Here is a 19,755-nt window from a genome sequence, read left to right on the forward strand (position 1 = left end):
ATTTTATATCTTGACCTAAAAACATATACTTTAAAGACTTAAAAGACTTTAAAGGTGATAAAAAGACTTTAAAGATGATAAAAAGACTTTAAAGATAAGATAACACACTCAAAATAAGGTGGTTATAAAGATGATTGGAAGGAGGGGAATCAAATAAAGATATCGTATAAGAAAAGTTAAAATGCAAAAATTTTAAGTCTGCATTGGAAGTACAAATGATCATAAACAAATTGGCATTGATTGAATTCATTCATTTTTTTTTTTTTAACTGGCAAAGGAGACTTATGGCAAAGAAATCAGTCTTAAAACACACATGGAACCATTAACATAAGTATGTACTAAAATATATCTCAAACCAGAGAACTAGAATAATAGGAAAAGGAACAATTAAACAAACAAGTTTCAATAGATTAAAAACTTTCCTAAGCAGAAGAAAGAGTTGAGATTGTTAAAACAATTTTCCAAATAGTAATTTAAGAGAATGAGAAGTAGGCCTCAGATTGTACCCCCAGAAACATTTTGACTTTTTAGGAGGAATTACAAGCTTTTTAAGCTGTTGTCTCTCAGGTCTACATCCTCTCCTTTATTTTCTGCTTCTGAAATAGGGGCTAAATCTCTGGAAACCGCTTTTCTGCTTTGCCAGCTGGTTCCCTCTTACGATCTGACATCAGTGGGTAGCAAAGACTGAAAGACTAGAGGAGAGTGAAGAGTCTTGTTTTTTTTGTTTGTTTGTTTGCTTGCTTTTTTTTTTTTTTTTTTTTTTTTCCTACAGTGTCACCCCATCCTTTACTCACTGTGGCAGCAAGAGTTGTTCTGTAGCATCAGACATCCCTAGTTCGTAGTTTTTCTAAGATACGCCATCGGCTTCATTGAGACTACTCTAAGACATCAGCACCAGCAGATTGGCATCCGCTCCTCAGAGCTCTGGGTCCCAGGTCTTTCCTGCTGAGACTAGCTCCAGCGAAGCAGTGGCCCAAATCGCAGTTGACTAAATTTCAGTGCACAGGCCCCCTCCCCAAGCTTCTAAATCTTAATCATTTTAACCTTGCCTTTTAGTTCTCCACCCCCAGGAGAAGTAGCTATTATTTTGAGTTGATTAATTTACAATATAGTGTTATTTTGTTGACTTTTTGGTTAACTAGTAAATTTTTATACTTACTCAACAAAACTTTGTATTTAATATTAAAATATCTTTGTTTAGAATAACTGATAAATGACTGTTCTGATTTCTGGCTCTTGAATGAATGTTAACTAATATAAACATAGTAAAAACATCTATAAGAATAAAGGTTTGGGTTATAAAAACGCATATGAAAGATAAAAGAAATCACTGAACTTACATATCTCCCCCACTCCGCAAAAAAGACAAAATATAAGTAAATAATATCTATTGAATTTTAAAAATACAAGGCAGAGATATTAAATTACTTGAGCTAATTTGCAAACAATGTGAAAAGACACAGGAAAGTCCCTTTCAGACATAGAATCGAATAAATTACATCATCAACACATACTTCCTGGAAAGTAATAATAATAAAGGGAGATGCATTCACTTGGAAATTATTAATTTTCAGAATACACGAAGAACTCCATAAATCAAAATGAAAAAGAGAACACACAGAAATAGAAACAGAGAAAATTTTGAAAATAAACTTTAACAGAAGATCTACAAATGACTAATACATATATTAAAGATTTTTGATCACATCAGTTCTTGGAGAATGTGACAACACTATTCACCAGAATGGAGAATGATAAATAAAAGACAAGTCGGATGTCACCAAGTCAGTAGGGTGCAGGGAGCATTCAGAATTCAAAAATCTGTTAATGTGTGGACAAATTAGGAACACCAGTTACAAACACTTTTGAGCAGTATCTACTAAAACTGAGCACAAGTAAAGCCTAGTAATTTAAGTTCTAGCTAAAACATGTGTGTATGTTCACCAAAACATACCACAACCAGCTAAAACATGTGTGTATGTTCACCAAAAGACATACATAAGAATATTCATAATTGCATTATTCTTAATCATCAAGAAGAGGAAATAACTTAAATATCCAACTACACTCAGTAGTTGAATGTAGGAAAATGAATAAACTTGTAGTATAATAATTGTTATACTTTGGATGTGTGTCTCCACCCAAATCTCATATTGTAATGTACAGCCCAGTCCTGGAGGTGGGGCCTGGTGGGGGTAATTGGGTCATGGGGGCAGATTCTCTTGAATGGTTTAGCACCATCCCTCTTGTACTGTCCTTTCAATAGTAAGGGAGTACTTGTGAGATCTGGTTGTTCAAAAGTGTGTAGCACCTCCCACCTGGATCTTTTGCTCCTCCTTTGACCATATGATGTGCCTGTTCTCCTTAGCCATCTGCCATGATTGTAAGTTTTCTGAGGCCTCCCCAGAAGCTAAGCAGATGTCAACATCATGATTCCTATATAGCCTGAAGAAGTGTGAGACAAGTAAAGCTTTTTTCTTTCAAAATTTCCCAGTCTCAAGTATTTCTTCATGGCAATGTGAGAATGGACTAACACAGTAATAAAGAAAAATAAACTTCAAGAACAACTATTAATACTATAATTTGTTAAATTCTGAATTTAAAGACAAGAGTAAGTAGAACCAAATCAAATGAAAATTAAGAAAATAAGGAAGAAAATACACATAGCCTCTGTGTATGATTGTTTGATTACAAATAAAAGAAAACAATCATCACCTTGACAAATTCATAAAATGTATGCTAATTTTAGAAAATAAAATTTATGCTATGGAAACTACAGACAGTAAAATAATGCTTTTAACCTTAAACAATCTATGTATATGAAACAACTGAAATCAGAGACTATAAAGCACTATAAGGGTTTTCCAATTAAAATGGATAGATAAGGACACCTGATATCACTACTATTTAGGTAATTATTCTAAAAATATAAACAACACAATAAAAAGGAAATATATATTAAGAAAACAGAGAAAAAGTTTCCTTATTAGTTTATTAAATGTTTATCTTTCTAGAAAATCTATTATTATCAATTGAATAGCAAATACAACAAACACATGCATTTAGTTAAATGGTTATATATAAATTATCTTTTAAGATTTAATTTTGCAATGATTAATGTTTAAATATATATAAACACAAAATAAGGTAAAATATTCAAAAATATGAATAAACATGAATAACCTCAGAAAAAAAGAATAACCTTGCCAAAATTAAACAGCACTAAAATACAAGGAGAGTAATTTTAAAAGATAAAAGTACAACTATCTTCTCAGAAGAAAATACTAACATTTAAAATTTAGAGATACCACATCTTTCTCAAACTAATCTGTAAATATTTATTTACAGAGAAAATTCAAAAGGGATGTTTAAGAGTGACTTTTTAAAATCTGAGAAATGTATACCGAAGTTTAAATAAAAGAATTTAGAGGATAGCAGCAGTGGTGGCTCACGCCTGTAATACCAGCACTTTGGGAGGCCGAGGTGGGTGGATCACAAGATCAGGAGATCAAGACCATCCTGGCTAACACAGTGAAACCCATCTCTACTAAAAAATACAAAAAATTAGCCCGGCGTGGTGGCGGGCACCTGTAGTCCCAGCTACTCGGGAGGCTGAGGGGGGAGAATGGCATAAACCCAGGAGGCGGAGCTTGCAGTGAGCTGAGATCGTGCCACTGCACTCCAGCCTAGGTGACTGAGCAAGACTCTGTCAAAAAAAAAAAAAAAAAAGATTTAAAAGATAACTAACCAAAAGAATTTTTGAAAAACAGTTATTATAAAGAATATGCTTTATCTTTGCATTAAACAAAATGTATAATGTGAATATTTATTAATTTTATACGTATATCTGTGTGTAGGCACATATACAGTGTTAATTCACTTTTTATGAGCCAATTCTATCAAAACAAAGATAAATAAATGGAACTTCATTAAATTAAAACATTTCTGCACAGCAGAAGATACAATCAGCAGAGTGAACAAACAACCCATCGAGTGGAAGAAAATATTCCCAATGTATACCTCCAACAAAGGTCTAATATCCAGAATCTACAAGGAACTCCAACAAATTAGCAAGAACAAAACAAACAATCCCATTAAAAAGTGGGTTAAGGATATGAATAGACAATTCTGAAAAGAACACATACAAATGGGCAACAAACATATGAAAACATTATCAACATCACTAATGATCAGGGAAATGCAAATCAAAACCACAGTGGATTTAACCACCTTATTCCTGCAAGAATGATCATAATCCAAAAATAAAGAAAATAAAGTAATAGATGTTGGCATAGATGTGGTGAAAACGGAACACCTTTACACTGCTGGTGGGAATGTAAACTAGTACAACTATGGAAAACAGTGTGAAGATTCTTTAAAGAACTAACAGTGGGACTACCATTTGATCCAGCAATCCCACTGCTGGGCATCTACCCAGAAGAAAGAGGTCATTATACGAAAAAGATACTTGCACATGTATGTTTATAGCAGCACAATTTGCAACTGCAAAAATATTTAACCAGCCCAAATACCCATCAATTAATGATTAGATAAAGAGATTGTGATATATATGTATACCATGGAATACTACTCAGACATAAAAGGAAATGAAATAATGGCATTTGCAGCAACCAGATTGGAATTGGTGATCATCATTCTAAGTGAAGTAACTCAGGAATAGAAAACCAAACATAGCATATTCTCCCTCATAACTAGGAGTTAAGCTGTGAGGATGCAAATACATAAGAATAATACAGTAGTAGAGAGTAGCCAAGATGGCCAAATAGAAATGGCTCTACTCTCAGTTGCTAGAGAGAAGATAAAAGTGGCAAGTGAATTCTACATCCTTAACTGAGGTACCAAGTTTCTCTTATTAGGACTGACTAGGTGGTTGGTGCAACCCACAGAGAGTGAGGAAAAGCAGGGTGGAGCAAGGGCCCACCTGGAGCTGTACAGGAAGGGCACTGGGAGCTTCCTCTCCTAGTCAAAGAAGGTGGTGAGGGATTGTGCTATCCTTCCATGAAAACCATGCTTTTCCCACAGATCCTTTCATTCCCCTTGTGATCCCCAGATCAGGAGGTCCCCTTGTAAACCCACACCACCAGGGCCTTCTGTCACAAGTACAAAGCTGTGCAGACTCATGGTGGCTGCTTGAGTGGGCAGCCACTGGAGCTGGCACTGGGATACAGGAGTATTTTATCTGAAACTCCCATGAGTCAGGAGGTCTGTCCGCTCCCGTGTGAAGGAGGCTGAAGCCAGGGAGCCAAGTCGCCTCACTCCCACAGAAACTCACAGTCTAAAACCTACTGGCTTGGAATCTCTGCCAGCTAGCACAGCAGGCTAGAGACTGCCTAAGAAGATGAGTTCCCAAAGAGGGAGGGACTGCTGCTATCATTGTGCTCCAGTCAACTGTTTCCTTTTGCTGTTGGTGCCAGCAAGACTGGGTGGTCTGGACTGGGAGCAATTTCTCACAGGGGAATACAGTGACTGGGAGAGTTCGTGGCCAGACTGCTTATTTAAGTAGTACCCTGATCCACTCCTTGTCACTAGAGGGGGCCTCCCCATGGGAATTTCAGCATCCTCAGCCAGGGATTTATGAAGAGAACTCTGATATCCCTGAGAGGAGGGAGCCCATAGGAGGAGGGGCAGCTGCAGTATCATGCCTCAGCAGTCTTAGTCTTTTCTGCTGGCTGGCTCTGGAGAGTCAGGGCAGCCCAGACGAGGGGGATTTTCCCCAGCACAGCACACCTGCCCCACCAAGCTGCAGTCCGACTGCTTATTTAAGTGGCTCTTTGATCCTGATCCTCCTGACTGGGTGAGACCTCCAAACAGAAGTCTCCAGACACTTCATACAGGAGTATTCAGACTGGCATCAGGTTGGTGTCCTTCTGGGACAGAGCTCCATGAGGAATGAGCAAGCTGCCATCTTTGCTGGTCTGCCACCTGCAATGGTGGTATCTCCAGGGGTGGGAGGGACCCAGGCAAATAGCGTCTGGAGTGAACTACCACCAAACTGCAGCATTCTTATGGAAAGGGGGCCTGACCGCTAAAAGAAAAACAGACAGAAAGCAACAGCAACAACAACATCAATGAAAAAGACCCCATAAAAACCCCATCCAATGGACAACAGCCTCAAAGATCAAAGGTAGATAAACTAATGAAGATGAGAAAGAATCAACACAAAAATGCTGAAAACTCAAAAAGCCAGAGTGCTTCTTCTTCAAATGATAGCAACATGTCTACAGCAAGTACACAGAACTGGGATGAGGCTGAAGTGGATGAATTGACAGAAGTAGGCTTCAGAAAATGGGTAACAATACCCTTCACTGAGCTAAAGGATTATGCCCCAACTCATTGCAAGGAAACTAAAAACCATAATAAAACACTACAGGAGCTGTTAACCAGAATAACCAATTTAGAGAAGAAAATAAATTACCCGATGAAGCTGAAAATCACAACAGAACTTTACAATGCAAACACAAATATCAACAGATGAATAAACCAAGCAGAAGAAAGAATATCAGAATTTGAAGACTATCTTGCTGAAATAAGGCCGACAGATAAGATTAGAGAAGAAAGAATAAAAAGGAATGAACAAAACCTCCAAGAACTATGAGATTATGTTTAAAGACCAAACCTACATCTGGTAGGGTTACCTGAAAGAGATGGAGAGAACAGAACCAAGCTGGAAAACACACTTTAGGATATCGTCCAGGAGAACTTTTCCAACCTACCAAGACAGGCCAAAATCCAAATTCAGGAAATCCAGAGAACCCCAGTAAGATATTCCACAAGAAGACCCAACCCCTAGACACAGAATCTTCAGATTTTCCAAGGTCGAAATTAATGAAAAAATGCAAAGGGCAGCCAGAGAGAAAGGCCAGGTCACCTATAAAGGGAAGCCCATCAGACTAATAGCAGACCTCTTAGCAGAAACCCTATAAGCCAGAAGAGATTGGGGGCCAGTATGCAACAGTCTTAAAGAAAAGACATTCTGACCTAGAATTTCATAGCTGGCCAAACTAAGCTTCATACGTGAAGGAGAAATAAAATATTCTTCAGAGAAGCTAATGCTGAGGGCATTTGTCACCATCAAGCCTGCTTTGCAAGAGCTCCTAAAGGAAGCACTAAATATGAAAAGGACAAACTGTTATGAGCCACTACAAAAACACACTTAACTATACATACCAGTGAAACTATGAAGCTACTACATAGACAATCTGCAAATTAACCAGATGGCATTATGATGTCAGGATCAAATTCACACATAACAATATTAACCTTAAATATAAATGGGCTAAATGCCCCAATTAAAAGACAGAATGGCAAGCTGGTTAAAGAGTTAAGATCCATCGATGTGCTGTATTCAAGAGACCTATCTCCCATGCAAAGACTCACACAGACACAAAATAAAAGGATGGAGGAAAATTTATCAAGCAAATGGAAAACAGAAAAACGCAAGGGTTGCAATCCTAGTTTCTGAGAAAATAGACTTTAAATCAACAAAGATCATAAAAGAAAAGTCCTTGAAGAAGACTGATTTATTATTTGCATTTGTAAAAGGATTTACCTGGAAGCTTTCATAAATAAGACCGCAGAGGAAAGAAGTAAAAAGATCAGAATAGAAGCTGTTCCAGTTGTCTAGGCAAGAGGTGACACTAGTTTTATTTAGATCTATGGTTCTCACGGGGAAGACAGGGGCTGTATTTTGCCACTTCCCAGGAAATACTAGGCAATGTCTGGAGATATTTTTGCTTGTCACACTGAGGTGGTGGGTGAGGGGCATCCAGTGGGTAGAAACCCAAGACACTTCCAAACACTCTGAAATGCACAGGACAGTAGACTTCTTTCAACAAAGACTCATCTATCCTCAAATGTCAATAGTGTTGAGGTTGAGAATTCTTGATTTAGAGGGATAGCAATGAAGATGCTTGAAAAGTAACCTAATGTAATTATGCAAAGAAAGATATATTGAATACCAGATTTGAGTAGTTTTTTGAAGGCTACTCAAATAGTTTTCCAAAAATGATATCAATTTTCCCATGAAATATATTTGATACTTCTTTAATAATCAATTAATGTGAATAAATTTTGGGTTCCGTTGTCTATAGCGAGAGCACCAGTCTTTATTTGTCAATTTAAAAATATCAACAGCTTAAAATGTTTTAAAACAATTTTTATCAGCTTATTAAAACTTATTTTTCAAATAATATTTATGCAACAACTTTTTTTCTAAGATTAAAAAATGAGAAAAAAAATGTACTTACTTGCCATTCAATGCTGCTACACCAACTGTGCTCCGAGCAATTGACATACTGGCTACAAATGTCCATTGTTGACTCTGTGGATCCCACCTTTCCACTGTATTCAGATAGCTCCAGCCATCATGGCCTCCCACAGCATAAATAGGGCCTTCAAGTACTGTTACGCCTAAAACATTACATAAAAGACTGTTATGACTATAGTTAATATCATATTGAACATTTAAAAATCTGTTAAGTGGGTAGATCTCCTGTTATGTGTCCCTAACACCATAAACTTAAAAAATAAAATAAAATTTGAATAGATTTATTTCACAATGAGATTTTAAAAATTAAAGCAACAGTACAAAACTATGAATTCATTCAGCATAGACTTCAGTTGTTAAAGAACTATTGTAATCTCATAGAAACTACCTACCATTAATTGAATCATTCCATTAAAGTGAAAACAAAATTGGGAGCCAAAAATAAGTATTATGACCTAGATGCTTTATAAAATAATACTAATTCCCATGTTTATGACCATATGAAGAAACAGATCCTAAAAATCAAAGGTAAGATGTCTTGGGCCTCTACTTTTAAAGAACATTTTTACACTGCTATTTAAAATACTTTGTTACTTACAACAATGTTACCTTAAAGCAATGTAATATTACCAGTTTGAATTTCAGAATAGTATTCTCTGTGCTTTGGCTTCCCAAAATTAAGTTAAAATAAACTTATATAAAGCTTAGAAAATATGACATCTTTCATATTATTAGCTAAAATTACTAAATACAAGCAATTAAAACAAATACAATTAATAGAGAGCCATCCATGGGAAGATTCATACAACTAGTACTCATTGCTTTTCTAGTAAACTCATATCTTCATAAATAAATTTTCTTAAATGCTCAACAGTTGCTAACTATTTAAATATCATGTTAATATTGATCGATGTGCTCTCTTTAGCTGTTGAGAAATTCTGTTGAATATTTCCTAAAAGGGCACAATTTGAGGCTGATTATAAAGAAGTCTGAAGCATCTGTGATTTTTACCCTACTACCAAGCTGACGAATTAGACTGCCACAAATTTATGCATATTGATTAAGATATGACTCCTGGATCAAAGAAGAAATACAGCTTATTACTCATAGCAACAGCAACAGTCAGAGTATCAACAATTTTTGTTTCTGCTGCTGGTTCCCCAAGCCCCAATTCCCATAGGGTGATCCAAAGAAGGTAATCAACATGGCCTTAATGTTTCCCTTCTCTTGATCAAACTTTAGACAGTTTCTTCCTGTGTCTAGGCCCTGGCTTCATTTTCCTTACAGCATTTACTTTAGAAAACTTATAACTGTAAATTATTTCTCTGCTTCTTTTAGATGTAAACCTTTGATAAAACCCCTTGCCAGTTTCACAACCCAGGACTGTCTTTCTCAAGGACTTGGGAGCTGCTGTTCCTTTGAAATGTAGTCGTTAAGGTATTCTATCTCCCAGACTCCTGAAAGTATAGGAGCCTAACTTCAGTTGGTACCTTGCCACAAGCTATAAAACTACCTTTTGAAATAAAGATAGAAGAAAGTTGACTGTTCCTTTGAGGAAGGCCAATTAGCAAACACAGATTGCCTATGGTATGATCCACCTACCCAACCTAGTTCCAAAAAACTCTACCACCTTTGTTTTAGAAGTGTAGTTCAGTCAGTTTTGTCCTCTCTTCCTTATTGCAAGCCTTCAATAAAATATGTCTTGCCTGTTTACAATTGCCTCATACAATTTTTGCTTTGAAAAGTGTTAATTGAAACCTGTACATGCAGTAGATTGTATAAGAACTATAATTTATAATGGCCAATAAACACGCAAACCCATTGCTCTGGAAGGAGATATTATCTTTATGCTTTTAAGCATGACTGCATTTTATTTTGGAGACAGGAAATATCTCTCTGTTCCTAGTCTTTCTGTTAAAACAACCTCCTTTTAAATATATTCTGGAACAAAGGGCACTCAATAACTTGACTTTAAAGATGTGCAGAAATATGAGAGACCCATGAAGAACTGTCTCCCAAAACTGATGTAAAAATAAAATGACAACTCATTTATTCATTCATTCATTTAACTATTATTCATTGAATGACTTTTATGTGTCAGGAATTATTATTGGCACTGAGGACACAGTGATGAATTAGGCAGACAAAGTATCTGCCCATAGCGAGCTCCTATAGCAGTCAATGAATCAACTAAAATGGAATAAGTGCATTATTCCCAATAAGTAAGCATGCTTCACACATATTACACAATTATACAAGTATAATTTAATAAAAAATATAGCCGAATAACATTAAAAATGTTCTACAACACACATTCAACTTAGGGATGTTATTTTACACAATCCTATGCATATAGAGGGATCGTGTTTTGAGTGCAGGCATAGTTAAAATTAAAAAGCACAAACTTCAAATCTTATTCTTTCATTAGGTAGGAAATGGGGATTAGAAAGGATGCATAAATCTGAAGGTTGAGGTTATTTCAAAAGGAGATGATATATCTCATAGGCTTTTTAGATAATTATAGGTAGATACATGTATCAACAATAATTAACTACATGGAGATTAAAGTGAAAACATCAGTGAAGCTGTCAAAGAGATGCTGAAATCAACTTTTTACTGAGCACCAATTAGATACAGAGTAGACTTTAAGATAGGTTGTGTGCCTTAGATTCGGTAGAAAATATTTTGATTTATTTATGCTTTTCTGGAGAATATGATATCTATCTGAAAGGACCAGATCACTAGGATAATTTAATAAAGTTAATAAATTCAAATTTTGTTGTAAGAGCAATGGAAAATCACCGACATGTTTCATAATAGGGATGTGACTGTTATGACAAATTTATTCTGAATGTTTTATAGCAAATTGATTGGAGTCAGGTTAGGTTAGGTGGCAGTCAGGAGATGATTAGAAGAAAATTTCAGAAATTCAAAAAGTAGAAGGTAGTAGATTGAATTAACAGGTTTCAGTTTAAACAGAGAAAAGTGAAAATATTTGAAATATATTCTGGGAGTATTGCTGTTTAAATTTATTAACAGAATGCATAGGGGTGTATGAATGGAAAGGACAAATCAGGGCCAGATGTGGTGGCTCACGCTAGTAATCCCTACACTTTAGGAGGCAGAAGTGGGCAAATCACTTGAGGTCAGGAGTTCAAGACCAGCTTGGCCAACAAGGCGAAACCTCATCTCTACTAAAAATACAAAAATTAGCTGAACCAAGATTGCTCCACTACACTTCAGCCTGGGCAGTAGAGTGAGACTTTGTCTCAGAAAAAAAAAAAAAATAAAATAACAACAACAAACAGAAGAAAGATTAAATTAGAGATAAATAAATTGGTTAAACAATTGAGAAGTTTAAAGGGTAGAAAAATTTGAAAATTATTTTTGGGGAACATTTAAGAACTCCATTTTGGATATATCATGTTTAAAGGGACTATTACACATTTAAATGGGGCAAATAAATAGGCAGTTAAATATACATGCCTACAGTTCAAGACAGTGTTAGAGGTATATGTAAAAATTTTGGAGTTATCAACAATTATATGGCTTTTAAAATCATAATCCTAGATATAATCAGTTAGGAAGATAGTATGAAGAGAGAATGTAACAGAGACCATAATCTAGCTTTGACTAGCTCTAGTATTGGTTACATGAAGATAAAACAAAAAAGATAGAGAAGAAATGGCCAGATAGGTGAGAGGAAAATCAGAAGGTTTTGGTATTTGGAAAGTAAGGTGGAGAAAGTTTCTAGGAGGATGGGCTAATCATTGGCTTTCATATTTCTGACCAAGTGCATATTTATATAGGATTTAAAAATAGGCTCTGCACATGGTTTAATCCATTCTGGTTACTACTAAGTTATATACCTTACAAATATCATCCATATGTGCCTTGTTTTTCTTAATTGCTGGAGGTTACTTGGCCTTATAAAAATGCTTCACCGAAAGTATAATATATATATATGTATATTACATTAATATATAATATATAAATATATATTAAATTACCTTGTATATATAATGAAAACCTTGTAAGGGTTCAGTTTGATGGTATTTTATTACAAGAATGTCACTGTATACCTACCGACTATCACTTCCACTCCAAAACCTCTCATGCAACTTCCCAGTCAGTATACCTCCCAAAAGGTAACAATAATTTTTGAATTAATTCCTCATATAAGAAGTTTTTCCTGATTTGAACTTATAAATTAATATAATTTTTTAAAAAAATTCCTTTAAAGTTGTATCTGTGACATTTTTATTCAGAAATTAGGTGAGATAGTAACATTTTTAAATTACATATATTATTACACTGTATAGTTATGACACTTTTATAGCTCCATGCTATTGTTGATGAAAATTTGCATGGTTTCCAGTTCTAATATTTTAAAAATAAAGCTGCAATGTACAGTTTTTTGATGCACATATGAATTCACTTTACCTAGATGTAAAATGTCTGGGTCATAGAATATACTTACATTGAAATTGAGTCAAAGTTTTCTAGCTTTTTTTTTTTTAACCAATTTTTATTTCCCTCAGTAAAGGAGAGGAACCCCGTTTTCTGATAACCTCTCATAACTTGTCACCGTGAAACATTTTAATTTTAGTCATTCTGATGAGTGAGTAATTGTATCTCATCATTCTGTTAGTTTGCACCAAGCTGATGACTGATAAAACTAGGCATTTTTTCATGTGATTTTTAGCCACTTGAATATCCCTTTCTGTGAAAGCCTGTTAAAAACCTCTTCATTTTTAATTGGATATCTCTTATTAATTACATCATCTTATCAATTTGTAGCAGTTATTGTAATCAATTTTAAATATTATGGATATAAATTCTTTGTTATTTTTAAAAATAAAATTAATAATAAAATTTAACATTGGTGGAATTGATATCCAAAAATATAAAAATGGACCATGGCCAATACACAAAAGTCAATCTAGATGGATCATAGAATTAAATATAAAAATTAAAACAATAATCTTTTCAGAATATAATGGACAAGCATAACTAAAATAGATAAGCATAGCAGTGTCTTTTGAGGAAGACAAATATTTCTCAAACAGAACATGAAAAATGGTTGTTCTAAATTTTAAAATATTATAAATATAAAAATTAATATCCCTTTGGTATTCCATATGAATTGTTTTTGCAATTTTCCCAATTTTCCCCCAAAATACTGATAAAATCTTGATTGAGATGGTATTGAATATATAACATTTTTTAGATAATTAATATCTTTACAACATTGTGTTTTCTAATCAGAACGTGGTATATAACTTCATTTTATTAAGATTTTAACTTCCTGAGTAATGTTTGTTTGAAACTTTTATTATAACATTTTATATCTGTTACTGAAATGATCACTTTGCATTTGATTTACTTATGCTATTGCAATTGGCATTTTTTTAAATTTTGTATTTGTTCCATCAATAAATAAAAAGAAAATAGGTTTTTATGTATTGACCATATCCAGTAGCCTTGTGAAATATTTATAAATAATTGTCGCAATAATCCACATATTTTTTGTATTTTCTATATAAACAATTATGTCATTCCAGAATAATGCCAGTTGTATTTCTTTCAATATACTTACTATACATCGTAGTTCTCTATTTTGCTTTATTTCAATGACATTATATTCAATGACATTTATTTCAATGACATATATTTGACATTTAAAATTCTTCTTGCTGAATTGATTGTTTTAAGTTGTCAAATATTTCCTTTTTTCCAGTAATGCGTATTGCTCTAAAGTTTAGTGTAATTAATTAATGTACTAATTAATTACATTAATTAATTTAATAATCAGCAACACTAAGAATTAGATAAATTCTAATTCATCTAATTAATCAGCTACACTAAGGTTCTTTCGGTTCCAATATGCTAATCTTTGACTTTGGTTATTTAATGTATTTATACTCAATGTAATAATTGATTTTATTAGATACAATTTTAATATTTTCTTCTTTCATCAACTTTTTTCTCATTTTCTTTCTCCAATATTTTTGTTGCTCTTATTGTTCTATGAGTAAGATATTTCATTTTTTTCCTTTTCCTCATATGTCACCTTATTGTTGAGAGAACACATATAATTCAGTTTGTCAAAGAGGTAGTAAGATTATCACATAAGGCTCCCACAAATGAGAGACCACATTGCATAACCAAGATTTGCTAATAATATCAAGGAAAAAAGGTATTCTGAAGCATATGAAAAACCGATAGATGTCTAGGACTTTTCTACCTAGTGATTTCCTTCCTTTCTTTCCAGGATCTTGACACATTGTGTGAGCCTTCATAAAAGGGCTAAATTCTAATTGATGCCTCTGTCATTCAGAGACTGTAGCTCGCCCTAGATGCCAGATTTCAGTTTGACTTTTTGACTGAAGAAGGAAGAAATAAATAAATTTCTCCAGAAAAGCATGGAGAAAGTAGAAACAAATGTTGAGTCAACCTTTGTACTCTTCTCACCCCTTTCACATCCTGTTCTCAAGTCCAGGCTTCCTTAGTTTCTCTCTGATGACTTCAAGAATTTGATTTGTGTGTTTTATTTAGCTTTTACAGTTATACATATTAGGAAGCTTACTCAGATAGCAGATACTCCATCAAGGCCAGAAGTTAAATTTGTGAGTTAGCTTTTAGCTTTATTTTTAATGTAAACATTTAATAATGTAATATAATCAAATGTATTGATTGTCATTAATGTTTTAGTTTTTGTTTATATGTCAGTAAGAGTTTCCTCTACAGCTACCATTTATATACGCAGGTTTCTATTTCCGTCTATATTGTAATTTATTTACTTTAAACTGGGGACAACTAGAATAATTATCTCATGGTGTTATGATGAAGATAATAATAATTAATATGTAAAACACTTAGAACAGAATCTGATTCATTGCAGTCACTCAATTTTTGCAAACCATTGTAATTGATACTGCTGTCTTCATACTCAAGCCTCAGGGACAATATAAAATGGAAATTCATGAAAGGCAATATATAAAGATCCTATAAGCATATAAAAATGTTCAATAGAGTTAGTAAGTAGAATAACCAGTATATTAAAATAAAATATCTTTAGGAGAAAGTTTTAGCCAACCAAAAAAGTTTAAAACATGACAATATCAAATGTTGCTAAGAACATTAGGAATTGAGAAGTCTTCTATATTGCTGATGAATTGAAACTTAGGAACACAATTATGAAGATAAATTTAACTATCCTTAGTGAAAATAGTGTAATCTAGCTTTCACAGAAATATGAAATATTTTGTAATTAAAAATATATTACTATACACAGCAAAATACACTAAATGCAAAGACTAGTGAATATTTAATATAATAAGCAAAGGAACATTTACATTATCCATTAATCTTGCAACACAGGTATCTATCCTTTGCTTTAAATACTAGAAAGTTTACCATCTCTCTACTGGAGATGCAATAGAGCCTATATTCTAGAGGAGAATATAGACAATAAACATACAAATACTGAAGGATTTTATATATTACTATCCTTTAATTAACCAAGTTATTGCCTGTGAGACTATCAGAGGTGGGGACAGAGAAAAATGCCAATGAGTTCTAGTTTAGGAGTCTACCTTCTTGGGCCCTAATCCCAATCCATTATTACCACTTGTATTAGTCCATTTTCATGCTGCTGATAAAGACATACCTAATACTGGGAAGAAAAAGAGGTTTAATCTGACTTACAGTTGCACATGGCTGGGGAGGCCTCAGAATCATGGCGGAAGGTGAAAGGCACTTCTTACATGGTGGCAGCAAGAGAAAATGAGGAAAACTCAAAAGCAGAAACCTCTGATAAAACCATTGGATTTCGTGAGACTTATTCACTACCATGAGAACAACATGGGGGAAATCGCCCCCATGATTCAAATTATCTCCTCTGGGTCCCTCTCACAACACATGGGAATTATAGGAGTACAATTCAAGATGAGATTTGGGTGGGGACACAGAGCCAAACCATATCACCACCAGTATGACATCAGAGAAAGAGATTTAAATGTTTTGAGTCCTAGTATCCTCATCCTTAAAGAGTATATAACTCATAGCATTTGTGTGAAGATTAAATAGAAAATGCATGTAACAGTGCTTGGCAAATGATAAAGTTTTAGTACATTTTAGTTGTTATATAAATCAAATGGTCAGGATGGTCTGTCTTAGGGGTGGTCACTGAATCTAAGAAATTAAGAATTGCAAGCAGAATGATAGAGCAACTGTGAAATATGTCATTACTCTCAAAACGTAAATTCCTCTCTCAAACATCTCTAACTATAATTAAATTAAATTGTTTAGAAAGTAACATGTTCCCAGGATTGTTTATTTTAAATATCTGTGTTTTGAAAGTATCCATGTTTTCCTGGAAAATATTCATACTTTATGCTTCCACTTCTAAAGGAATATATTCTTGCCACAATATTTTCAAACTCTAGGCGCCTTATTATGTGATTCTCATATTTCTTGCAGCTGTGATGATTTCCTTGCAGAATGGGCTCATTAAGGAGGGTGAATAGTTGGACTAGAATAATTTCAAAATCAAAATGATATATTCAACTACTTCCTAATGGTTACTAAAAATATCTTTACGGATGCAGCAAGGTTATGAGTTTAAAAATATTTTTCTGTGTTATGTTCAGTATCAATATTAAAACTGCATTCTAAAAATAATTATCTAATAGAAAGAAGAGAAACATCTAAAGTCACTTTTCATACAACTCAAGCTTAATAATTACATGATGACTTCTGATAATTTTTAAAATATCTTTTAGATGTTTTATGTTGCAAAAATGTACCTTTTCCAGTACATATGATTACTTATAATTTTTGGACTGTAGCTTCTTGCATATATTCCCCTTGAGAATTCTGCAGCAAAATATTTACCAGAATTTTTCTATATATATTTTTAAGATAGTTTATTGAAATAAACAATTTTCATGTAACATGGCACAAGTTAAAATCGAGTAACTTCCCATATGGGTTATAGAACACATAACTATATCCGATGAAGATGTTGGCCTTTGAATATGGAGAATGAATTGAGGAAGATAATCTGTCTATACAGATCATTCCCCATAATGCTGTCATGTTTTAGCAAAAGGTAGCCATTCATAATTTCTCTGAAGCTAATTGTTATTTCTGTAACAATTCACCCAATTAATTTGTTCTCCTGAGAAAGAAATTGTTATTTTTCTTTACGCTTGTTAACATTATCCATTCAGAATATTGCTAAATCTATTCTAAGCTATAAACTGTTTCACTAAAAAAGGGTTTTAATAATGCAAAATAATAACAATGAAAAGCTAATTTTTAATATTGCTTTACTGTTTGCCTGTTAGCCATTAATTGTATCTTAATTTGAAAAGCATTAGCCTGTAAAATGTATTTCCTTTTGTCTAGGTAGAATATATTTATTTTAAATTAATAATAATGTATTTAAATTTATTTTGATTTCATCATTGTGTTAAATTACTAAATTATTATTCATCATATTAGTCACAAAATATATCTAAATCACCAGCGGCTTCATAATATATATATGACCTTCCAGGTATAACTTATTTTAAATCTTCCTTTCAAAATTATTTGTAAAAATCCTCATCAGGTATAAAGTATCACCCAGTAAATATGTATAATCAGTGATTAGGGTGACTGAATGCCAATGCTCTCAAATAGTTTTACTTCAGAAACAAGAAATAATTAAGTACTAGTTCATAAAATTGAACACTTTAGTGTTTTTCTGTGCAAGGAATTAAACAAAATAACTTGCATATTAAGGAAAGAAGAAATGAATAAGTAAAGTTATACACATTTTATATAAATTATAAATGTTTTCCAGTTAGACATCAAATATACATGTATGTGTGTTTATATATATGCATGTGTGTGTATATATATATGCATAGTTTTATGAAAATTATCCCCAAAATATATAAGCATATAATATACAAAATATACAAGTATTCTATATAAAGTTTTATATCTGTGTAAGTACTATGGAAATATTAACAGACTGACTCATATACTATTTTAAAATGCTGATCATGGGCCTAATACAATGTAGTGTTTTGTATAGATAGTTTTCACATAATTCTACTAAATTATGTAGCATTAAGATTTCTTTTTTGCTTGAACCATAGAATAAAGTATAATTTATAGCATTTATATATAATTTATTTCATTATTTCTTTGGCTGACAGTAGCGATTATCCATCGTGGTTGCACATTGAAATCACCCGGGAACCTTTGAAAAAATACATCTGGAACATGGGGATTCTAATTTAATTGAACTGCAATGAGGTCCAGACACAGAGATGTTTAAAAGTTCCCTGAGATGATTTTTATGTACATTCGCAATTGATAATAACTGCCACAGTGAAACATGGTGATAGTACTAGTATCATTGCAGACTGTCCCCAGCCAATAACGTGCCTATCTTACAAGCTTCTAATATCTTTCATTTATGTCGTGTGTGTGTGTGTTTGTGTGTGTGTGTACCTGTGTCAGGAGCATGTGGGCATGTGTTATGTGTAGGTGTATGAAATCAAGGCTGTCATGTAAGTTTAGCAGTTCGCTAACTTTCAATTTCATTGTTACGCAACTTGTATTTCATGGATTCATTCTTCATCAATCCATATTTCCAATACTTATGATCTACCTTCTGTAAGTTCATACCCTCACAGAATGTACATGTGAATGTGAAGGGGAAAGACAGGACTTGCTGAAGGGCACAAATAGGTGCTACCTTACTATCTGTCCATGTGATGGAAGGAACGGTTCTTGTTCAAGGTGAAAAGTGATGACTGAGCTAATATCTGGGGGAAGATTAAGATTTATGTGGGGATGAGCAATTCTTGGCAGAAGAAACATTGGTGTTGTGGTAAGAAGAATTAGAGTATTTCTGAGGAGCTGAAAGAAGGCCGGTGTGGCAAGAAAACTGGAGAGTTGAGGAAGAGCTCAAATAATGTACAATAAGGCTAAATCATTAAAAGACGATACAATGTGGGGGTCTCCTATGCCAATATGATTTTTTTTATCCTAAGAGTAATGTGAAGTTACTAATATGTTTTAAACAGGGACATGATGTATCTGCATGTATTTTTCAAAAAAATGTCACACTGGCTATGGTGTGGAAAAATGAGAATAGATGTGACCATGCCCAATAATATACATGAGAGGTGATAGTGTCTTGCTTGTCCTGATGTGATGCAAGTTGATCTAAGGAAAAATGAAGGACTCAGGAAGCATTTGCAAATGAAGAGGACATATTTATGAATTTCTTTGCTTACATTCTTCCCTCATCTATCCATCAACACAGCTTGTTACTACAACCTGGCAATGTGACCTTGGAATCATTATTTAGCTTCTTGTGCCTCAGTTTCTTATCTGCACAATGGAGTAGTTATGGTATCTAACCCATAGGGTTGTTACAAGGATTTGTGTAATGAAGCAAT

The 19,755-nt window shown here is 33.6% G+C and overlaps 1 protein-coding gene across 2 annotated transcripts in view; it reads right to left on the reverse strand.

Moving 5' to 3' along the window:
• KLHL1 (kelch like family member 1) overlaps nucleotides 1-19,755 on the reverse strand; it is a 449,152-nt gene that overhangs the window by 31,697 nt on the left and 397,700 nt on the right. For both annotated transcript variants that reach the window (XM_065533314.1, XM_005585986.4), the window contains one exon: nucleotides 8,268-8,430. In XM_065533314.1, coding sequence (XP_065389386.1) covers nucleotides 8,268-8,430 — 163 coding nt within the window. The remainder of the gene's footprint in view (nucleotides 1-8,267; nucleotides 8,431-19,755) is intronic.

The sequence above is a fragment of the Macaca fascicularis genome, chromosome 17, assembly GCF_037993035.2.
Source record: "Macaca fascicularis isolate 582-1 chromosome 17, T2T-MFA8v1.1".
In the NCBI taxonomy this organism is placed as follows: domain Eukaryota; kingdom Metazoa; phylum Chordata; class Mammalia; order Primates; family Cercopithecidae; genus Macaca; species Macaca fascicularis.